This window comes from Danio rerio, chromosome 1 (assembly GCF_052040795.2).
Source record: "Danio rerio strain M-AB ecotype USA chromosome 1, GRCz13ab, whole genome shotgun sequence".
Lineage (NCBI taxonomy): Eukaryota > Metazoa > Chordata > Actinopteri > Cypriniformes > Danionidae > Danio > Danio rerio.
The window spans coordinates 42516083-42541368 of NC_141021.1; the positions used below are offsets into that span (position 1 = coordinate 42516083).

Genomic DNA, 25286 nt, shown 5'->3' on the forward strand with positions numbered 1-25286 from the left:
TTATAATAACAGTCTACTTAATTCTAAAATATTCATTCAAATGAGATATGAGCTCACTCATTGCTCATTTTAAATGGTTATAGCAAACAGTTAAAGGTCTCTTTAAAACTATGAACACACTCATTAATATTCTTCAAAAAGTAACTTGTTGTCGGGGATGCAGAATACATATTAAACAAAAGTAATCTAATATGAAGAAACTATTACTATTCAATGATGCTTTATCTTATGATTAGCCTATACCAGGTAATGAAAGCAAGTCAAGGAAAGCCAAACAAAAAAGGGAAATCCAGTTTACCTATTATCAAATGAAGAGTTTCCTAACATAGACAGTATCGTAAAATGCTGAAATCAATAGCAATCAGAGATGGTGTTAAACTAATAAAAATTAATAATAATAATAATAATAATAAATAATCAGAATTATTAATATTAATTATAACAATATCTATTATTATTATTTCAATGTTATTTTCAGGCGATATGATTGTATTATATTGCCAATGGGCTTTATTGCTCCAGAAAATGTTTATTAAATAGAATATCTTCAATATTTTAATAATTACTTATCTGTAGATTTTATTATAATTAAAAAAGATTGTCTGCTTTTAATGTGAGAGCTCTGACACAGCCATTTCTAACATGTTCTTAACCCAAAATAAAAATTTACTCACAATTTACTCACCCTCAAATGGTAACACACATTTATGAGTTTCCTTTTTTCTGTTGAACACAAACAAAGATATTTTGTAGTGGTAAACATCTGTAACCAGTAGGAAAAACAAACACAGATGTCAATGGATACAGGTTTCCAACATTTAATAAAGTAAATTATTTTGTGTTTAATAACAAAAAAAGTAAATCCAAACAGTTTCATGACAAGTGTAGATTGAGTTAATGATGACAGGATTGAACATTTTTTATATGTTTTTGATAACATTTTGGATAACATTTGGGAACCTTTAACATTTACAGGCCCATGTACATTTCCTGATTGTTAACAAATTATTTCATAACTCTAACAGGAGGCAATTCAATCATAACTTAATGTTAAAACAGCATCATAACGTTATTGATCAATATGTGGCTCTTTTTGGATTCTCGGAAGCTACAGAAAAAGCTAAAAATGTAAAACATGAAATACTCTGGGACCATTGTTTTTCTTTACATCCCTCAAAATGGTCTATGCAGAGCAGATGATACTTTTTGATTAAAGTTGCTGTTTACTGACAGCCTTTCAGACACTTGCCTCAGTAAATCAGAGCAAACACAAAGGGCTGAAAAACAATTATGAATTATGAATGAATATCAACAAACACATTACAATAACTATTCATTAATGACCTCTTTACATGCGTAGATCACCAAAAAATGAAAGTTTTATCAATGTTTATGCACTCTCAAGTGGTTCCAACCCTTTATGAGCTGCTTTCTTCTGTTGAACACAAAAGAAGATGTTTTGAAACTGGTAGCCATTGATTTCCATTATTATAATTTTTGTGCTATGGAAGTCAATGGCTTAAAAAGTTTGAAACAAGTAAAGAGTGGACAAAAGATGACAGAAATGTCATTTTTGGGTGAACTTTAATGATGTAGTGAGTGTGTGGAATGGCTGCTTGAAAATATGCTTTTTATTAATTCCACTAGGTGGCACAGAAGCCACATATTTCACCTAGATGTCTTCTAGCATCTAACACACAGGTGTCAAACTCAGTTCCAAAAGGGCCGCAGCTCTGCACAGTTTAGTTCCAACCCTAATTAAACACACCTGATCAAACTAATTGAGTCCTTCAGGCTTGTTTGAAACCTACAGGTAAGTGTGTTGGAGCAGGGTTGGAACTAAACTGTGCAGGGCTTTGGCCCTCCAGGAATTGAGTTTGACACCCCTGATCTAACAGCTGTAGACCACTTATTGATTATGCCCAAGTTTCCTCATAATGAACTTTTCAAGAGCAGCAGCCAGAAACTCTGCAATTATTTGAAGATATCTGTTGTTTCTCTCAGCCTTTTCTCTGGCCTCTCTCTCGTGTCTTTCCCACAGCTCTGTCATGGCCTGTTTCAGAGCCTCTGCTTCAAAGCTGGTTTTCAGCATCTCCAGTTCCCGGCTCCTCTGCTCTTCATTTTCTAGCAAGATTCGCCTTTTCTCTTCCTCAATGGCATTCTCTGCCTTCTCAAGCATTTCATTGGTGTAAAAGTGTCCTCCATTTCCAGAAATTACCTTTTGCATTTTCTCAAAAAGTTGATCAACCTGCAGGGCATCCTTGGCTTCATTATTGAAAACATGGTATTGCTCCTGGCATTTCTCAAAGAGCATCTTCAAATCAGGATTTCCAGTGATAAACTCTTCAATAGTTTTCCCCTTCAACTCGTCTCCATGTGTAAACAAAATCATGAAATGTTTACCTGCATCTTCTCCAAAGATCTTGAGAAAGATGTCCACCGTGTCTTTGTCTTCTTTTGTGAATCGGCCAGGCCGAAGCACCAGAAGGAAGACGTGTGGACCAGGAGCAGAAAGAGGGATGGAGAGCTTAATCCTGCTGACTATCTCCTCTATAGTAAAGCTGGGGTCAAACAAACCTGGTGTGTCAATAACAGCGACCTTTGTGCTGTTAATGTTCTTTGTAGCCTTCCAGCAAACTTTCGTCATGGATAAAGATGAAAAATCCTCTTTGAAATATTCTGCGCCTAGAATGGTGTTTCCAGCTGCACTTTTCCCAACTCCAGTCTTCCCCAAGAGAACAATCCTGAGCTCCTCATATGGATGTCGCTGCTCTGGAATTGTTTAAGAACAAGCATTGTATTATTGTATAATACATATTTATGTAATTTAATTTTTTAAAAATGATTTTCTTCATAAATTTATGTTACTTTATAGCAAAGCATTTGCTTTAGGAAATATGTGCTTTGTACAGTGGCCGAGAGAGCTTAACATGCTGCAATTTAAGAAAACACGTACAATTACAAAAAACATTTGCAAATTAAGAAAAGATCTTCATCAGTTTGATAGCACATGCTGCAAATCCTCACAATGCAAACACATTTTACAAACAATTTATTAAAATGTGCTGCATTTTCTCACAACACAAATAGAACGAAAATGTTTCAAGGGGACCCAAAACCATGACAGATGCTGCTGTGTCATGTCTATTGTTCAGTGAAGTAGAAGTACTTTGAAAAGTTTATTGTTTATAGTTCATTGTTAGCTTATTTTAATATCTTGATTCCAGTGTCCTTGAAACATTTGCGTTGTGTTATGAGAAAATGCAGCTCGTATTCGTAATTTGTTTGCGTTGTGAGAAAATACAGCGCACATTTTTTAAAAATGTGTTTCCGTTTCTGAAGATTTGCAGGACTTGTGCTGTCAAACAGATGAAGATCTTTTCTCAATGTGTTGGTGTAATTTGTAATCGCACATATTTTCTTAAACTGCATGCACGTTAAGCTCTCTCTGCCACTGTAGCTATGCCATCGTTCTGAAACTGTTGTGCAAGAATCCACACACAACCACAGTTTTACATTTCTAAATTTGTGCAAGGATGACAAAACCTCAGTGTCCACAGTTTTTTTTCTTATTAATTTGATTCCTTTAAAAACTGAAACATTTACAGAAAAAACAAACAAACAAGCCTTTAATTTCATGTTTCAGATTGTTTCAATATTCAAAATAACATTAAAAAAACAATATTTATAATATACAAATATAAAATATATTTGTATAAAAGACAACATTTCCATTCATTTTTATTCAATAACTCGTATATAAAAAACATGTTTACAAACAGTACCATTTGTAAGTAAAATTGGACATACTTTTCCCATCAACTAATAGGTGCTATTTTTTCAGATAGATAGATACACTGCAAATACACTCTTACTTAGATTTTTTTGTCTTCTGTCTAGTCCAAATATCAAAAAATTCTTTAATCAAGAAGAATTTTCTAAACAAGCTAAACATATTGTCTTGTTTTAAGAAATAATGTGCCAAAATTAAGTGTTTCCTTAAAACAAGCAAAAGATTTATTTAGGCAGATTATTTAGCTTGCACTTAATATTGGCATATTATTTCTCAAAACAAGAAAATATGTTTCACTTGCCTAGAAAATGCTTCCTGATATAAGAATTTTTAGATATTTAGATCACAAAGAAGGCAAAGAATCTTCTGCAGTGTAGACATTTATGTTTAGTAGAAACACTTTAGAATTTGACGGGATATAAATCTTTACTATTTAAAACAGTCAATATACAATTATTTCTTCCAAAAAGGCAATGTGTGTATATACATGACAAAGTGTTCTACACTAGCCACATAGTGTCAGTACAAAAGGACGCTACAAACATACAACAGGACTCCTGGTTTGTGGACATTAAATCTGTTTTATTTTGTACATAAGCAAAAGGGATATAGCAGTGTATAAAACAGGAAGTCTTTATATTAACTTGTGTGCTGTCACATTTGCCACAAGTAGATGTGCAAAAGCAGTGCAAAGTTAAACGTTTGTGTGTGACTTATCATTTCAGAAAAGCTTGAATAAACTCCACCACTAATCAAATGACTTGGCACTTTTGACTAATAAACTGGATCCCTGCTTTATCTGTTTCTGTCTCTGACTGCTGTTTACCCATGCAGAAAAAGCAGATATGTACATGAGAGTGGTGGGTGGGGAGAACCAGCTCATTTGCATTTAAAGGTACAGGCTACAAAAACAGCTTTGCTGACCCTGAAAGGGCATTTTTAGCATTGTATAATACAAAATCTGTTACATATTTTGAACTAAAGCTTTACAGACACATTCTGGAAACACCAAATGCTTGTCTTAAATCTAGTTAGAAGAGTAAAATAGTTGCCCTCCAAGAACTATTTTTTCATAAATTTCCTCATAAGAAATAACAAGGGTACTAAACCAAAGAAATAGACTTTCCCTCTGTTGTCCTTGTTCAAAATAGCATGCATCATTTCCCAAAATGTTTCATTTTGAGGCACATCTGCTTTTACGTTTGTTACTCTCTCACTTAGGGCACTTGGAGCAACTGGTTGAGTTGGTATTGGTGTCTTGTCTGCTGTACTAAAAATGAACAGAGCTGCTACAGCTGCAGCAGCAGCAGCAGCAGCAATGTAAAAGTATTGTGTTTTCCAGGATTTACTCTGCTCTCTTTTCGTCCTAACGTAATATTTTTTGCTTCTCTTTCCTATCTGATGGTCCAGTTTCTCAAAGAGCTCGCTAACCTGGCGTTTGTTTTCTCTGTCAGTATTGTTGAACACATGATACTGTGATCCACATTTTTGGATGAGGTTTTGCAGGTTTTTATCTTCTGCTATAAACTGGTCTAAACTTTTATTCTTTAGTTTGTCTCCATATGTAAAGAGCACTGTTGTGTACAAATTCACATTTGAGCACAAGATCTTCTGCAGAGTGTCCATCACTCGTCTTTCCTGCTCAGTGAAGCGGCCCAGCTGAATAACCAGGAGAATAGCGTGGGGTCCAGGATCACACAGATTCAAGGCTCTTAGCACTTCTTGCTTCACATGAGCATTAGGCTCATCACAGTTTAAAATGCCAGGAGTGTCCACAACAGTCACTCTCCTCCCAAAGACAACAGCATCCTTCTGTTCACTTGTTAATGTGAGGGAAGCGGCACTGATGTCTGAGTGGAATTCCTCTTTGTTCAGAATGGTGTTTCCGACTGCACTCTTGCCGACTCCCTGAAGGCCGAGCAGAACCAGACGAAGCGGCTCCTGTGCTCCTGGAAAAATGGAACTTTGTTTGTTCAAAAAGAAAATATACTCAAAACTGAAAACCAGCAGTATGTTACACAAACTTTGTACACGATAAACAAATGTTTTAGTCCTAAGCATCAAAAAAACAACAAACAATTGTTTTTTTAAATAAATGATTTTTATTAATATTTCAGCTTGACATAATTATTACAATGTTGAACTGAATAAAGCCACAGTGAAGTATTATAAACACACACAAAGGATCACAAACTGAGAAATCAAAACTCTTTTACTCTTTTAAAGTTTGTATTGAAGTCTTTCTGCCAAATATACAGGTTGTGAATTAAATACTTTATTATGTAATTGAGCGCTAAAACTCTGCCTCCACAGAAGATTAAAATCTGCAGCTGTTGAACTTAATCTGAAATGCGGAACTGTAACTCTTTTCTGCGATTGTTTTTGAACTTCTTATTCAGTTGCAGAAATGGAGAATGGAGAAATGGTTAGGAATGGTCGAACTACTTGTTCTACAAGTCTGTTATATATAAAAATTAACATAAAAGTTAAATAAAACAAAATTAGCATAACAAGCTGTTTTTATGGCTAAAAATTATTGGAAGTGAATAAGACTGAAAGTCTTAAGCCAGTAAGGTTAAAATTTATTCTGTGAGAACAACTTGCTGGATGTACATTATCCTTTATTTACCTTAATCATATCAGCATCCATCGGAAGGATGTTGACTGTCAAACATAATGGCAGATGTTTAGATTGATAGGCACAGAGCTGCCTTTTTGACTACAACTTAATCTTTTTTAAGCCATACTTCGGAAAGTTTTAGGTTATGTGTACACTGATGAGGCTAGCAAAACAAGGCAGAAAAGTATTTGAAAAAAATATGTTATTGTTATTAATAGACCTCTATTAGTAGAATTACAAGCTTGCAGACAGAAACTAGTTTATAGTAAATAATAAGTTAATTCACTCAGTAATTTTAATCAATGACAAACCAATGAGTGATTAAGCAATCAGACAGCTCTTCTCACTGAAGACAGCAGGGCTTTACACCAACAGCAGCAGCAGAGACAGTAGCAGCAGCAGCACCTCCTGCCACAACCAAACCAGCTTTTAGAAAATTATTGTTTCTTTCTGCTCTGTCTCTTGCCTCTTGCTCTTTTATTTTTAGCTGTAAAAGTCTTGCTTTTTCTTCTTCTATCGCTCTCTCAGCTGCTCGAAGATCATCATTAGTGTAATACTCTTCACCATTTACAGTCATAAGCTGAGCAATCTGTTCAAACAGCACATTGACCTGTTCTGGATCATTTGCATTGTTGTCAAAAGCAAGGTAACGGCCACTTGTAGTTTTGATAAAGTCCAGCAGATCGGGACTTTCGTCAACAAACTTGTGAATGCTTTTTTGTGTTCTCTTTAAATTTTCTCCATGTGTAAACAGCACCATGGTGTATTTTGATGCCCGTTCACCAAATATGTTCTGAATTTGCTCCATAGTTTTTTTTTCCTCTTCTGTAAATCTCCCAAGCTGCAAAACTATGAGAAAAACATGAGGGCCCGGTGCGGAGAGGGATATGCACAGTTTAATCTTTTCCTCAATGACGGTGCATTTCTCTTTTGTGTCAAACAAGCCTGGAGTGTCAATAATAGCCACTTTTTGCCCATTGACATTTTTTCTGACTTTGTCACAGTCTGTGGTCACGGAGGAGGAAGACACGTCTGATCTAAATGCATTTTCTCCCAGGATGGTATTTGCTGCTGCACTCTTTCCTACTCCAGTCTTTCCAACCAGCACAATTCTTATTTCACTGCTCGTCAGATTCATCTGCACTGTTAAAGGAAATGAATATTGTTACCTCTAATCTCTAATGTGGTTTGGAGCAAATTTTCGCTTTTAAAAAGGAGTTTTGAGCTTACATAATGTTTGCTTTTGTTATATTTTGAATGAATAAAATAGCCTGACTGCCCACACCCACATTGCTTTTGTGTATTGTCAGGACTTTCTATATGTTTCTTTGTTATATATTCATATAGAGGAATGATTTAAGTGCTATATAAAATATATTAAATGGTTCTTCAGCAATTCTTTGGGGTGGTTAATAGCTATATATATATATATATATATATATATATATATATATATATATATATATATATATATATATATATATATATATATATATATATATATATGTTAATGTTTCAGACAAAAAAAATATTAACTCATAAGTGTGGACTATCAGTATGAGGTGGTATTTTGTACCATCAGTAGGGACAAAAGTACAGCGATATATTCAAGATTTATGCAATATATTATAGATTATTTAATATATCTAATTAAGGGTATATATTACTATATCTTGTTTATTTTGGCCTGAATATGACCTGGTTAATATATTGAATGCAAATATATTATGTGTGCAAAAATAATTAAACTGGATTTTCATTTTAAATGTAAGTTTTATTTAGATGTAAGTTTAATTTTTTCTAAATCGAAATACTGCAAACTTTAATGTGGATGTGAAAAAAAGGAATGACTTTTAGTGGTTGGACATAAACAGCAAACACAGGAATTCCCCTCAGTAACTCTTACTTTTTAGGCCTGATTTACTTCTAAAGGAAACTGACAAACTTAGGGACACGTTATAGCTTGAAACCTGTAGACTGATCATAACCGTGCCACATAAAAAGATAAACACAATTTGTAATGTGGTAAAAAGTACCGCAATTTATTTTAAACTGAAATTCGGCACACACTGACGAAATCAGGTGACATTTGGCTCCATCAAAGGTTGCATGCAGAAAGTGCTGTTATAGCCTGGAAAGCAATGCTGTCAGGACTCCAGGAAATCGCTTTGTTATTTTCGTCTCCTCACCTATTCTATATTTTGTAAAGCTCTTATTTTTTTATCTAAAAAAAAAAAAAAATAGAACTTACATTACTGGTTGTCCCAAACTGCTGGTTGCCCCAAAATATTCTAATAGAATAGTAATAAGACATTTTTTTGTTTTCTTTTTCACTATATCATATTTCGATATCCATAAGTTAATATTAAACATTCTATACTAATATATAGTGATAAAGTAAAGTGTAGATAAATACTCTGGAGCATTTAAAATAAATATATTTATATTGATGATTTACCTTTGCTGGCTTCCATGACACCAAAGACTTGAGTATAAGAATTTCCGTTTTTGGTTTTACTTTGCTGAAGACTTTCCGTCCTGTGCAAAAAGAAACAATTCATCCTCTTTTTACAGTGCTTCTTTTTAAGCCCTTTTCTATCCAAATATATGTTGCAAATACGTAAGCAAATTCCAGACATTTTTCATAACATTTCCCTTTGCTAAAAAAAAGAATGAAAATAAGCATTGCATGTTTGGTTTTGGTTATGTCACTTTGGTGCGACAGCCTATAGGTTTTTGAGAAAATGTTTGTATAAGGAAATCAGGCAGAAGTCACAATGAGTGCAAAACTACCGACTGGTCTCATTTATATGCAAGTATGTAACATTTACAAAGCACATTTTATGTGTTCTTAATGATCCTAAAATATTGTTTTCATGGAATCAAACCATAAATTTCAGCCCAAAGTGTTTAGAAAAAAACCTTGAATCCTAAACACACCTACACTCAAAAATGATGTTTGTTCAAATGGTGTTTGTTCAAATTTAACTACTTATTTAAAATGAGCTGATACAACACAATAATTCTTGAGAGTTTGGTGGACAGCTTAATTATTTTTTGTCCAATCAACTTAAATTTGTTAAAAGTAATGTTAACTTAATTCCTTTATGTTGTACCAACATAAATTCATAGTTGTGCAACCATCTTTTACAGCGTATAAACATTTAATTGCATTTGTCAGTTCAATTTATCGATAGATTATCTATTTTTTGACATAATCATTTTATAAACAATATAAAAATTTTAACATTAATTTAACATAATTTAAACTAATAGACATTAAGAAATATGCCTCTAAATCTAACCTGACACAATTATTGAAACAAAACACGGCAGTCACAGTCCTTGCAACAGTTTTGATACAGTTCAGATAATAATTTAAATTGTGAATTGCTAAAAATATCATCATGATCACCGCATATTTATCATTCATACACACATCATAAACAAAAGATGTTGCAATTACTGATCAGTGTTTGCAAGCTGGAAATCTTTAACAACACAGCAGATGTTTTGAAGTTTAATTATAACTGAAGGATATCAATGTTCATATAAACTGTATTACATTTGTTGCATTTTTTAGGATTTTAGGGTTCCGTTGTCAGTCACCACATAGCAGAGAAAAGGAGTGTAATGTAATTAAAAACTAATGACATACAGCTAAATACAGGTTTTATTCCAAAATTTTAATCATGAGGAATCATTGTTACAATATACAATATCCACATCACCATAATTACTCAAGCATTAATCAGTTAAAGTTTGTACTGCAAACAATAGCCCTTTGACAAGCTGCTATTCAGATTTGTTCAGTCCTCAAAAAGAAATACAATCTGAATCATCAGCAATGTAGTAATAAAACACCTGCGCAGTGTTTGCTAGTTTCTGTTAGTGACACAACAAGCTTTGTGTCCTATTCTGTAAAAAATTCAGGGTTGTCCCAACACCAATTGATTAAGTTAACTTAACACTTTTATCAAATTTATGTAGATTGAACATACAATTTTTTTAGCTGTCCCAATGAAATCTCAAGAATTGTGTTTGAGCTCATTTTATTTGAGTAGTAGAATGAGCAAAAAATATATATTTTTGAGTGTATGAACTGTAGTTATATGAGCTCCTATAACTGTATCCAAGTCAAGTCACTTTTATTTCCAAGTGTTTTATTCTATTATGGAGCAAAATTGTTTGTGAGCCAATATTTCTGAAACAAATTTTGGTAAGAAATACAATCTTTGCAAATTGCTTCTTTGATTGTCTTGAACAAGGTCAACAGCGGTAAAGATGATGAAAAGAAAAGCTGAGTGTATGTGGAGGAAGACAAAACTAGTAGTCCATAATAACATCTATAAAGACAGTCTTCATGCTTTTAATGTGGAACTAAACACTGCTAGGCAGATTTTCTTTTTAAGCCTTATGAACAGCAACCTAAATAATGCTCCTTATCTCTTTGCAGCAGTAAACTCACAACCTTACAAAATTAAATCTCCCTTTCATTGGCAAAATCATTGAAAAGGTTGTTTTTAACTAACAAGTTCTTAAACTTCAAGGGTTTTTCAATTTGGTTTCAGAGCACTTCACAGTACAGAGAGCACCCTTATAAAGATAATCAATTATATACACCTAAATACAGATTCAGGCACACTAACAGTGCTGGTACTGCTTGATCTCAGTGCTGCATTTGACACTGTTGATCACGGCATACTTCTGGATAGGCTGGAAAACTGGGTTGGGCTGTCTGGGATGGTCCTCAAATGGTTCAGATCTTACCTTGAAGGGAGAGGTTACTATGTCAGTATAGGTGACCATAGGTCGAGGTTGACACCCATGACATGTGGAGTCCCACAAGGCTCAATTCTGGCTCCTCTCCTGTTCAACATTTATATGCTCTCACTGAGCCAAATAATGAGAAAGAACCAAATCTTCTACTACAGCTGATGATGACACTCAGATCAACTTAGCTATAATTCCTAATGACTTCAGCACTATTGACACCCTCTGCCAATGCATTGATGAAATTAACAATTGGATGTGCCGATTGGGAACAATGTGAATGTGTATCTTGGCACTGAAGGTCAAACAACAAAAAATAATGTCAAGCATCTTGGTGCGATTCTGGAAACATTGCTAGAATTAGATGCTTTGTTTTCAGTGAGGAATTAAAGAAACCTGTTCAGGCTTAATCAGCAACAGGGTGGATTACTGTAATGGACTCCTCAATGTCCTTCCCAAAAATTAAAATTAAATGAGTTTTCCGAGAGCCAAAACAAAACAAAACGGGAGATGGGTATGAAATACAGCAGACTTCCCGGAAAAACAGGAGTGTTGGCAGGTATGGTAAAAAGCTAGTGGTGTTACCAAATAAATGTACTCATAAATTTCATAAATAAATACAGTTCGTCTACATATAACCCTTGATCAAACATCAAATCTAGTGCAGCTGCATACCTGCGGAGTTTCTCACAAATCCATCCAGACAGATTTTCTCACAAATTGATGGAGGCAGATTATCTTACAAATGTTTTTAGGCCAATTTTAGCAAACCATCAATGAGTTATGGGTGTGTTTCGAGCATAACATGCGTTAAAATAAATAGTGAGAATGCAACCTCTTCTAGCCACTAATCACGAGCAGCAAAAAGTTAACATGGAAAAAAAAAAATACATTTACCCTTACCTAATGGTGATATGGACATCAGTTACATAATTATGTGCCTTAATCATAAGACAAATATATGATTCATGTGTTTATTTCAGTTGCTTTTTGAATGTACCTTTCATTTTACATGTTATAGTAGGCTAGTTGATATAACATCATAATATCACTATTCAATGCCAGTTTTCTCTAGTGTTTCACCCAACAACAGTTTGTGTTCATCATGGCACCATTTTTATTTTTATTTTTTGCTATTTTATTGTTAATTTTTGCGACACAGCCAACTGAAGTTAATTTCTTACACTATGCATGCAAACAGATAAAAGTTGATACACATTCTTAAGAAACCTTTGCCATTTAATTCTATAACTTTTTATTCATGGCATGCCCCCATGACAAACTCTGAGGTCCTAGTTGAGATCACAGTGATTGTTTCCTGCTCGCACTGAAAATATGCTCTTGCAAGAAGCCATTCTCATTTGTTTGCAATCAAATTCCTGTCAACTGCCTTGTGTATGTCCTGTCGCAAAATTTAGCAAAAAATTTCTACAAATTTGAAATAGTTTGATTAAAGTATTTACTTTTCTGTACTGCACTTCAATGATGTGACTAAAATAGGAATGCTCCACATGTCTCAATTTGATTTCTGTTTAGTTCAACTATGACTTTAGTCAGATTAAGGTAATCAAAAATTAATGTTTACATGGTAGTCTCTTAATCAGAGTATTATCTTAATTGTATTAAAATCGGATTATTGGTGTCCATGTAAACATACTCAGTGTTAGCAGTGAATATTGCAGCAGGCAAGTTATGCCACTAACAAGCATCGTACAGTACTGAAGCCACAAGTTCAAAACTGTTTACACAATCTGCCAAACAATTTATTACAGTTTATGCAGAGCAAACTGTAAATCATTTTTCATTAGTTTCAGACAAAATTCATACAATAAATTCTTCCTAAACACCTTCATCATAAACTTTCTCAAAACTGTATTTATGAGGTCGTCCCACACATACACACATGTGCCAATCCTCACCAGATATGTGCCACACTTATACACACAATAAAATGTTATATAAGTAATATATAATTTGCAATTCAAAATGTACTCCATTAGTAACGCTAACGCTGTTACAATTCACGTGCATGTCTTAATATTTTTTATGAAATTTGCCTTGCCATGTCTGTTTTTGATTTAGGAATGTTGTTTTTTTTATTTTATTTTTATTACTGTCTGCCCAGACCTTGTATTTCAGATTTCTCTTTGTTGATTACCCTTGATATTGTTGTTTGCACCTGTTTGACCATCCTTTCATTAAAGCTGCATTTGGAACTTTCACCCAACTGTCAACACACCCATCATTACATTCTGTACACACCACTAATAGTAGTGTATTACAAAAGCATGTGTAATATTTGTTTGATTTTTTATTTTATTTTTTATTTTTTTGGTGAAGCAGGCGCTTAGTCATTGAAAGGATATTTTACTAGGTGCTTTCTGTAAATACCTCAAGATTCAAAAGTGCCACGGGAACCCTTAGTGATCAGTTTGAATGTGAAATAATATATTTATTAAGGTACTTAAAACACAACAAAGGAATGCAATTCAATAAAATTAACTTAAAGGGCACCTATGGTGAAAAATCTACTTTTCAAGCTATTTGGACAAACATATGTCTTTATAGTGTATAGACCATCATATTGGGGTAATATAAACACACCCAGTCCTTTTTTTTTCAATTTAACAGCATAAAAACGGTGGACCAATTGGAGCGGTTTTCAGACCGCCCCCCGCCCACCGAAATGATTGACACCTGCGCGCATTAACATGTCCCGGTAGTCACGTGTATATGTCAACAAGACCAGACATACGCAAAGCAACCAGGGGTCCGTTCTTCGTACGTGGATTACTCAGTTAGCTGGATTTGGATATTGACGATTTGACACGATCCAGGATCGTTTTGTTCTTCAAAGCTGATCCGAGAGTTGTTGTCATGGCAACAGTTCTGCTAGGTCAAACCTGATCGGGAGCAGGTTCAATTCATATAAACAGGATTAGATCGGCTCAGTTCAAGCAAAGATAATACAGAAAGTATGTTCCGAATTCTGATATTTTCTTACAGTAGTAGTTATATACACTTGGGAAAATGGTACATATTTTTTAACTATATATATAAAGTTAGTCATTAATAAAATTAATTAAGTTATACATTTTAATAAAACTTATGCAATCTGCACCCTCGAAATGAAAGTACAAAGACTGCCACCTGGTGCAAAGAGAAAACTTATTGATATGAACTTTTTAGATCGCTTTAGTACAAATTGTGTATGATGGAAATGCACAATATGTGACTTTTTTAAAGCAATAATACATTTCAGCAACCATAAACATGTTTTGATAGTTAATATGCCCGTGATTTGATGCTTCACAAAAGTTGCAGACGCCTTTACCAATATGAAAACGCTTTTGTAAACAACCAGTTATTCTTTACACCGATTAAAAAACGGCTACAATAATAAAGAAAATATTTTCTAAATGTAGAACTAAATACATTGATTTGCATTGAAATACATGATGAATACACTTGACACATGAAAGTGGAAAGCCTGCAGCTCACAACAAATGTGGAAAGTTCTTGCGTGAAATTTAACAAGCCGTTTACTGCTAATTTGATGTAATTTTGCTCACATGGATAATTGAATATTAATCAGATGATGTCATTACGCTGCTGTGCCGTCAGCCAATCGTTGCATTGCTGATCATGATTTCGAGGATCTATAGATCTGTCCTTCACAACACACGCAGCGATCTCAGATCAGTTTATCCAGACATTCTAATCTGATTCGCGAACTCGTTTGAAGAACCAAATTAGACAGAGATCAGTTATCAAGATTAAAAGATCCGGGATCTGCCAAATAATCTTAGATCATTTAAGCGAGGTACGAAGAACGGACCCCAGGAATAAAAGGTCTGTTCTGTTCACTAGGATCAGCAATCATCGTCAAATGTGATTAAGAGTAAGTTTCACATGTTTAAAGTGTTTTAAAACAGTGCACGTGTGTAATGAAGTACAGCGATTTACTTCAGCTTTACTTCATCAGCACAGCCGCGTGTCAGAACACTTACTGTATAAAAGTGTCAGCTGTGGTGTGCGTGCGTATCTGTGTGTGTTTGTGTGTGTGTGTGTGTATTGTGTGTGCGCGCGTGAACTTTGTAACGATATTGCATGTGACTCATCAATGCAACTTCACAACAAATACTGACTAGTAAAGCTCTTACTGTAGTATTTCTCACAAACGCTACGTGAGACTTTTTTTAAGTCTGTCTGTTGTCTGACGCAGCCGAATGAGGAGATTAAAGCACGCGGGAAGGCACGTAGAAACAGTAGGCGGGGAAGACTCGTCTTAAAGGCGCAGTACGACAAAACCACCCCCTGGTGGAAATGTGTATAAAACAGGATCTTGTAAAAGGTATAATGAAAAATCTGATGGGTGTTTTGAGCTGAAACTTTATATACTCAGAGACACAAAAGACTTATATTAAATCTGAAAAAAGGGGTAACCTAGGTGCCCTTTAAAGGTGCAGTATGTAAGTTTGACACCTAGTGGTTAAACTAGGTATTGCATCCCTGGATCAAAACAAATGAAAGCGCATGTCGCTAGATTGAGGACCAATAGATGTGAGCCAGATGATCGAGCCTAAAGGCTGATTTAAATCCTGTTCTAAATAAAAGCGACGGCAAGCGTTAGAAGAAATGTTTTCTATATTAAAAGCAGTTTTTGTTCTAACCAACACCTCCAATTAATATATTAGAAACGGCTTCTCACAGATGAACAACAGAAAACTATGACAATGATTACCTTAGGTACACCTCATGTGCTTTATACAGTGTTAAATGATAATAATAATATTAATGTAATGACTTTGTGTGCCATTTCACCTGACATTTATAGCCATACTACTGAAAGCAGCCACAGACTTCAGATCTTTCAAGTAAAATAAACCATTTGAAATTGAACTTTAGAACTGAGACTCAAAGCCAACACATATCAGTGAATCAGCATCTACATTTAATAATATTAAAGAGGTTTAATATGTATTAATTAGATTATAAAGCTTACCATTTCGTTGTAGTGCAGTAAGTGCACTATTCTGTGCTTCTGAATGGCTGCATTAAGTTTCTTTTGTGTTTCATCTTGTATAAACAGCCAAATTGCTTACCACTGGGCATGTAGCATGTTGTTAGGACACGATGTTACATGTAACTTGGTCACCTAATGTTTACAATCACAATATTTGTATTTTTTGCCAATTTATAACCACCTCATGTGGAACTCTGAATCTGCATCTCATTTCAGAGTCTGCTACTGTCCACCAAAGGTTGCATTTTGGTCAAGGATGCATGCTTTGAGAGCCTTTCTGAATGAATGAAATATGGGGTTTTCCACCAAGGCAACCTGATGCCTGATGTTCAGACTGCATGATTTTCAAAGTAGTTGTGCCACAGACATTTTCACACTGCATGACTATCTGGGCTTGCGTTTCGTCGCTGCTTTGTTTACACTGCAAGATGGATCGGCGACCGGGACATTCACATTGCATGACTTAACTATAGGAAGAATCGCCGACAACTTCGTCCAAACTACGTCTCACAGCCAAAAACATGTAGTATATCTTTTATTATTAACTACATAATGAGAAAGAAGCCTTAATGGGGTAGAACATGTACATGTTTGCTCACCTGGGTTTAAAGAATTAGCCATTTCTCCTCAACGTTGATAATAAACTAATTTCTTTCTGTATGAAACGTCAAACAGACACAGTTGCTCCTGTGTCCTGTCAAACCTCCACTAGTTTTTCCTCCATTTCATGAGTCCAAATAAACCGAAAATGAGCACTTTTAACTTCTCCCCCAGCCTCCCGCTGGCCTGCAGCAGGTTTACACACACGCACACACAAGTGAATGCTGCTCTCTTATTGGCTGTAGGCGATTGCTGATGTTATTTTCAGTCAAAACTCAATTCACACGGCATGATTTGAATCGCCGACAGCTCCAGATATTCAGCACGCCAAATATCTCACAGGCATCGGCGACTCATCTGCGATTCTCTCAGATAGCTCAGATAGATTCTCTATTTTCACCTGGGGATACTCATCCCGAGGTCCTCAGATTATGCGGAGTCACTGATTGGATCCAAGACCAGCGACGAGATGATCCCAAGGATTCCATATCCGGGACCAGGCCATATCCTGAGCTGCTGCTGCGCTGATGGTCGTGGGGAGTGGAGAACATGTGTCTGATTCCAGCAACGCTCCAGGGACAGACGAGTCTTCGCTGAGGCCATCTTCCAGCCTCCACCATGGCGACTGAAGCTCTGCACAAGACTTTTGGCCAGCGGAGAAATTAAAATGGTCATGCCCAACTGAGTCTGGTTCTCTCAGGGTTACTTTTCTTCACTCCCATCAGGTGAAGTTTTTTTTCCCTCTCCGCTGTCGCCACTGCCTCGCATGGTTCAGGATTGGTAGAGCTACGCATCGATGAATTTGCTCTTCAGTGTTTGAACTCTCAGTAATGATTAAATCACACTGAACTGAGCGAAGACAGACGTTCCGAATGCACATTTTCAAAGCAAAATATCTGACTTCATCATTGTTTTTCTGATAAACAAGAATGTTCACTTGGCATTTTTCTAAAATATCTGCAAATATAGTATGGTATTTTTATGCTAGAAAAGTCAAAAACTTACATACAGCACCTTTAAAATGTAATGCTGTTATTTCAATGTGCTTCTCTGATTCTGCTTTAAACTATGTTTGGAATTGCATCAGGTGACAGCATCAAATTATAAGCATACAAGAAATTTAAAGCTCCTCCTCTTCACAGTACAGTATATAAACAAGGGCGGTGAAAGCTGGCACTGACAATCACAACTGCACTGAAGGGTAAGATTTACAATTCATTTTTTACATAAATGATCAAACATGAAAAAATTAATTATATTATTGTTATTATAAGCAGTTATTTAATCTGTTAGTATTGCTACTGTATATGTTGTTTTCACAGGTGTGACATTAAATCTCAAACCACATCTAAAATGAAGCCTACTGAATCTAGGTCCTGGTTTCTGTCTTTCTCCAATGCAATTGCAGTTGGTTTACAGGTAATTATCAATACAACTGCTAACTGAATATTTCTCTGTAGCTTCAGATTACAGGAGCAGCAACCAATAATTTACCGTATTTCTGTATTTACTGAAACATGATTAATGTTAAGCTGTGTTATTTGGGTTTTGTAAAACGGCTCGTATAGCCATTTGAGACAATATTTGTGTTAAAAACGTGTCACTCTTAAAATTGACTCATAAAGTTTTATATATTTCATACTGTGATAGCAACTAAATTTTACAAAAAATTTCCCTGTCAGTAACAACTAACCTTTATCCAACCTCTTTAAAAAGATAAAAAAAATTAAAATTTTTAAAGCATAAAACAAATCAAAACATTCATTCATTCATTTATTTTCTTTTTGGCTTAGTCCCTCAAATCGAAACATTGTTTATGAATTATGAGCTGTAATTATTATCCATCTGTAATTTGTAATTTTAGGCATCCAGTGTCATTTGGTTATTGCACCTGTATAAAAACAATGTGCCACAATTACAAACATGATCAAATTACAACCTTATTCCAGCATTTATACATTTACTTTCAGATGAGAAAGCATGAAATTAACAGTTCAATCAGTGGAGATCTGGATGAAAATGAAACTGGTAAAAAAAAACTATTGATATTATACAATAAAATGTAATTAATACAATATTGCATGTTATCTGATATGTTAAACAAAAAAGAATAGAAAATACTTGCGTATCTGGTTACTTTACACTGTCTAACAGAACAAAAAAGTGAGCTTCGGATTGTCCTGATTGGAAAGACGGGAGTTGGAAAAAGTGCAACAGGAAACACCATCCTGGGACAAGAAGTTTTTGAATCAGCATTTTTGGCTTCATCTGTTACTCGCAAATGTGAAAAGAAATTTGGGGTTGTTAATGGAAGAAGAATTTCAATTATTAACACTCCTGGAGTTTTTGACACGAGTGTGAGCAAAGAAGATACAGAGAGAGAGATTAAGTACTGTATGTCTTATTCTGCTCCAGGTCCACATGCCTTTCTAGTTGTCCTTAAACTGGAAAGATTCACTGAAGAAAATGCAAAAGCATTAGAATACATTGAACGATTATTTGGTAAAGAAGCTATAAATTACACCATGGCGCTGTTCACTCATGCAAGTCAGGTTAAAGATCAGGAGGACTTTGGGGCGTATGTGAGCAGTGATGAAAGACTACAGGCATTTGTCAGAAGATGTGGAGGAGACTGCTTTTGGATTGACAATGACAAAAAGGATCCAGCACATGTTATGCAGCTGCTAGACAAAATTGAAGAAATGGTGCGATTTAATGGCGGTGCATACTACACTAATGACATGCTTCAGGAGGCAGAGAGAGCAATCGAAGAAGAGAAACAACGGATCCTGAAAGAGAATGAAGAAAGGTACAAGAAGCAGATGAAGGCTCTAGAGCAACAAAATCTAGAGCGTGAACAATTCGAGAAAATGAAAAGGCAGCTACAAAATCAACAGGAGGAACAGGCAAGAAGACAATATTATTATTAATTATATTATTATTATTAGTAATAACTATAACATATTATGGTAACAGTCTGTTACCATAATAATTATAAATTGACTTTTCCATACTTGCTTGCCATGACACTTCACTTTTTAAGTCCTTTTGTTGACGTTACTATAGTTACTATAGTTTTTTCTTTTCATCAGTGATGTATATTCGAGTTGTATATAACAATAGTGTTCATAAATAATGTTTATTGCATTATTTTAATTCTATGTCTGTTACCATAATGGTGCTTAGCCCTTGTGTGAATGACGCTGAGAATGTATTGTGTTTCTATGCTCCTGGGAAAAGTGATTTGTGATGAGCTATGCCATTCTCATCACCACCTGCTTTTGGTTGTGTTTTTGTCTGTAACAAAGGTATGATGTGTAGATGTTAGTATTTAAAAACTGGTGTATAAAGTAATTTAATAAAGTAGATAACCATACAATTTTAAAAATGAATTTGCACTTTCTATCATATTTGTAATGGTAAAGTTCTGGCAACCACTGGCTTTTTTTTCCCTTCAGATTAATACCTGCTAACTGTCCCAGTGTAGGCGAAATATGACTGTGGTGAGTAATGCTTGTCACCGCCCTAGCCAGTTCGGCAGTTTATGAATAATAAATTATGTTCTTTCATTTTGCATGTCATAGTCAAAATACTTTAGAAGCTTATTTACAGACTTATGCAAAAGTTTGGCCACCCCTGATCATTTTCATAACTGCAAGCCATAGCCTGCTGGCCTTTTAAATCATCAAATTCATTTATATACATTTTATATTTTAAGTTGTGACATAACATTTATTTAATCAACACATTCAATGCAATTTAAGTCATATCAAAAACAGACAGATGCAAAAATTTGGGCAACCCAACAGAATAATGACATCAATCTTTTGTACAGCAACCTTTTGCTGAAATAAACAATGGTATCTGGATGCAGCCTTTATGATGCAAGCTGAGATTGCATCACTCAGCAATGGAATGTCAGACACAATGCACTCAAATGGAGCAAGCGACGTCACTGTGAGGGGTAGGGTTAGGGGTGGGGTTAGGTGAACCTATTAAAAAGCATTGGATGCAGCTCAGATTGCAGTGCACCAGGTCTGCATCCAGACGCCTCTCAAAATAACAGCCTGTAGACACTTCTTGTAATCAAGGATAAGTCGCTTAGTTCTTGATGAAGGTCTTTTGGGCCATTTTTCCTTGCAAAATGTTTCTAGTTCAGTTCATGGGTTCAAGCACGAACAGCCCTTTTCAAATCAATCCATAGATTTGCAATGATGTTTAAGTCTGGAGACTGGGATGGCCATTCTAGAACATTGTATCATGTTGGACCAGGAATTCCTTGGGATCTGGAACTGTGATTAGGGTCATTGTCCTCCTGAAACATCCAACCCTACCGTACCTTCAGCCTCCTGACTGATTTCTGATCATTGTTCTTCAGAATCTGCTGATACTGGGTGGAAATCCATGTGACTTTTAACTCTGATAAGGTTTCCAGTACCTGTCCTTGCCACTCATCCACACAGCATGATTGATCAAACACCATATTTTACAGTAGGGAGCATGTTCTTCTACTAAACTGCTTTGAGTTCTTTTGCCATTATGCAAATTGTCTATGGTTGTGGCATCTGTTCACTGTATATTTTTCCAAAATGATTCAGGCTTGTTCAGGCTTAATGCATACCCCAAACAACTCTTCTTGTTGGCAGAATAAAAGAAAACCTTTTTCTGCATCACCTTCCATTGAGCTGTTCTTTGCTGTGGAACAATGTACAATGACATTATTAGCAGCAAAATGTTCCTGGAGCTCTCTAGAGGTGGTCTGTAGTTTGTCTGTGACCATTCTGACCATCCTTCGCCTTTGCCTTTCTGATATTTTCTTGGCCTAGCTCATCTTTCAAGCTCCTTTACAAGAACTGTTCCTGTGGCCTTTTACTTTCTTACTATATTTCCGACTGTGGAGATAGACACTTTAAACCTTTGGGATAGCTTTTTGCATCCTTCTAATTCATGTTGATGAATCATCCTAGATTTTAGGTCATTAGGAAGATAGTTTGAGGTTCCCTTGTTGCAACTTTCTGGTTCACAACAAGAATCACAATTAGCAATCAGCTATCTATCATTTTCATTAATCATTACACTTGTGTTGTAATCAAACAGCATTAAGTGACTACAGGTTTTGAAATCTACACAAAGACGTGTCTAAACTTATGCATAGCCTAATTTTTAGTTTCAATTGTATTTCACACATTTCAATACTGCTACGCTGCGTATTTCTGTCTGAAAAACATGAAATTATTTAGCTTTCTCTAGAAACTGAATAGCATTTCACTGTGGTCGCTTATAAAGAAAGAGCACATAATAATGCAGCAATTATGCATAAAATTGACCACATGTAGTAGAACCTAGTGTTTTTTTTTTTTACTTATTTACTTTTTTACCATTTTAAGTTGAAAACAGAATAACTAAAACATACTCTTAACATCACTTTATAGTCAATTTAACTTCAAAAATGAATAGACTGATTAAACTTGGTGTTGGAGTTGTGAGGTGGTAAATGCCAAACTCCCAAATCATTCAAAAAAACAAGTGGGGTAAAAATCATACACAAATAGTGTGATTTCTACATAGATTGCAGAGTTTGGTTACAGTACTGCATAATATGTCAGTAGAGTCTGGGTTGGTGTCTGCATGAACTTTTAAATGCATTTCCCCCCTACACTACATAGAACATATACCTCTTCAGGCTATGTCATTGTGTTGAATAGTACAGTCACATCTGTTTTGTTCTGTGAAACTGAAAGTATTTTGCACCCTTGACTCATGGAAATCAGCTTAAGGCAGAACATTCAAATTCTCAATCATTTGCATTTAGCTTTGCATTTTTAGGTGAAGTCCGTTGTGTCAATTTCTAATCATTCTCTATATAAGGATGCTGCTGAAATTATCATTTTTTGTTCATTTGTTTGGAGACCTGTAAAGTTTGTCACTTTTTTGACTCTTGTTTCCATAATTTTGATGATGTTGCTCATTTAATTCCTTAATAGTTTGTATGTACAGTATATTGCTATTTTGATATATAAAGTTAGATTTTTTATTCATTCTTCTTTTAGATCATCTTTATCTTTGCTTATTAAATATTATAACCTATTATACAACAATACACCTTTCTAGTACCGGGTTGTACCCCCTTTTGCCCTCAGAACTGCCTCAATCCTTTGTGGCATAGATTCAACAAGGTACTGGAAATATTCCTCAGAGACTTTTGCTCCATATTGACATGATAGCATCTCACAGTTGTTGCAGTTTTGTTAGCTGCACATCCATGATGCCAATCTGCCATTCCACCTCATCCCAAAGGTGCTCTATTGGATTGAATTCTGGTGACTGTGGAGGCCATTTGAGTACAGTATTCAATTGCCCAAAGTGTGCCAAAAATAATTGCGTATACCATTACACAATACCATTCAGCAGTTTCTGAAATACCCCAACCAGCCCGTCTGGCACCAAGCCATGATTAAAGTCACTTAAATCACCTTTCTTCCCCATTCTGATGCTCAGTATGACTAAAGCAGAACGTTTCATCCATATCTTGACGTCTTGACCATGTCTACATGCCTAAATGTATTAAGTTGCTGCCATGTGATTGGCTGATTAGAAATTTGTCTTAACGAGCAGTTGGAAAGGTGTAACTAATAAAGTGGCCAGTGAGTGTATACATGCAATATAATGCATGTGAAACAACATCAACAGCACTATCATCTCTAATATCCTGACACTTCTTATAGGAAAGCCAAAAAACTGCACAGAAAAGCCTAATGGTCCAGATGGGACTCGAACCTGCAAATCTTTTGCTGTAATGCAACCATGCTGCTCTTTAATTACATTTAATTGTTGTTTTAACATCTAATTATACCTTCCAGAACTGTTTTATGTGTGAAATTTTCTGAGAATTCAACCATAAGCATAAACCATCATTATATAGTTAAATAATTTAAAGGCTGACTTTCTTAAAATTTCCACAAGCAAGTACATTTTCAAAATTTGTGTAACAGTTGACAAAAAAGTTATTTTTGTTTAAGTAATTAGTAAAGTAAAAAGTAATTTTATTTTAATTTATAAAAGTAATCTTTAATTACACTTTTTTTTAATGAAAAACCTTTTTTATTTTTCCAAACGAACAATCTAATATTAAAAGAAAAAATCTTGTTCAGTGTGTTTGCAAGCCGCCAGGAAAGGAATGAAGACACACAACCACCCAATTTAAAACAACAAAACATGCAAGCAGCTATTTTAAAAAACCTGCCCAACATATTTAGCTATTTTTGTTGTTGTGTCACACAAGATGCAGGCACGAGACAGAAGTAGACAATGTAATCCATGTTTAGTAAGACACAATAGTGTTTCAATGCAATGCAGGTTATGGAGATTTCTGGAGATGCCTAAAAATAATGCCTAAACGCAGATTTAAGGCTGATTTAAGTCATGTTCTGAAAAAAAGCAATGGTGGCAATAAAATGAATATTTTCATATTAAAATAAGTTTTTATCTTAACCAATACCTGGAATTTATATTTTAAAAACAGCTTCTCTTTCTTGCAGCTGAACAACTGGATAAACTGTGATCACCTCAGGTAGACCTCATGTGATTTATTCAGTGTTACATGATAATAATAATAATGAATAATGTTTGGAAGCCATTTTGCATGACATTTATTGCGATACCACTGAAAGCAGCAGGAAATCAAGGATCTTGAAAAAAAGAATAAACCATTTGCAACTGAACTTTAGAACTGTAAAATAATGCAAGCCAACACAGATTCAGCGTGTACATTTAATAATGTTAAAAAGGATAAATATGTATTAATTAGATTATAAAGCTTACCATTTCGTGAGTGAGTGCATATGCTGTGCTTCTGAATGGCTGTATTTACATTTCTGTTGTGTTTCGTCTAGTGCAAATCTCACAAAGCGTGAAGTTAGGACACAGTATGACAATTTTTCATAATATTTATATTATTTGCTAATTAATAACCACTTCATGTGGAACTCTGTGTCTGTGTCTCATTTCAGAGTCTATTCAGTCTTGAACACATGGTTTGAGAGCCTTTCTGACTGAATGAATGAAATATGCAGTTTTCCAACAAGACAACCCGGGTGCTGGAATATAATTTTCTAAGCTGGCATTGGACTGATTAATAGAAACAAAATAAAGACAGCCGTTCCAGCACGTAACGCACATATTAAAAGCCAAATATCTGACTTTATCAATGTTTTTCAGATCAGCAAGAATGTGCACTTAGCAAATTTCTTCAATATCTGCAAGCATATTAAGGTATTTTTAAGCTAGACAAAAACTTACATATAGCACCTTTAAGCTTAAGGTGAACATATTTTTTTCACCTTTTCCCTATTCATTTAGATCATGTTAATTGCACGTTATTTTGTTGCATTCTTTGTAAAGTGTCATTGAGCTCTGGAAAGGTGCTTTATAGCTAAAAATTATTATTATTATTATTATTATTATTATTATTATTG

The 25286-nt window shown here is 34.9% G+C and overlaps 2 protein-coding genes across 4 annotated transcripts; one reads left to right on the forward strand and one right to left on the reverse strand.

Annotated features, from left to right (window-relative positions):
* Positions 1–803: 803 nt before the first annotated feature.
* LOC793449 (GTPase IMAP family member 9-like) lies at positions 804–8987 on the reverse strand. Of its 3 annotated transcripts, none has more exons than NM_001443444.1 (2): positions 8872–8983; positions 804–2772 (listed from the first exon to the last, which is right to left on the reverse strand). In NM_001443444.1, exons 1-2 carry the CDS (start codon positions 8885–8887, stop codon positions 1910–1912), a joined length of 879 nt encoding a protein of 292 aa, NP_001430373.1. In that variant the 5' UTR covers positions 8888–8983; the 3' UTR covers positions 804–1909. The 3 variants fall into 3 exon arrangements, with proteins under 3 accessions (NP_001430373.1, XP_087092533.1, XP_087092534.1); XM_087236407.1 differs by lacking the exon at positions 804–2772 and adding an exon at positions 4358–5742 and having other exon boundaries at positions 8872–8966; XM_087236408.1 differs by lacking the exon at positions 804–2772 and adding an exon at positions 5883–7556 and having other exon boundaries at positions 8872–8987.
* A 9014-nt stretch (positions 8988–18001) lies between these two features.
* On the forward strand, positions 18002–20188 carry si:ch211-113e8.5. Its single transcript, NM_001328567.1, has 4 exons — positions 18002–18013; positions 18135–18231; positions 18783–18840; positions 18967–20188. Exons 2-4 carry the CDS (start codon positions 18166–18168, stop codon positions 19740–19742), a joined length of 900 nt encoding a protein of 299 aa, NP_001315496.1. The 5' UTR covers positions 18002–18013; positions 18135–18165; the 3' UTR covers positions 19743–20188.
* The last annotated feature ends 5098 nt before the right edge of the window (positions 20189–25286 follow it).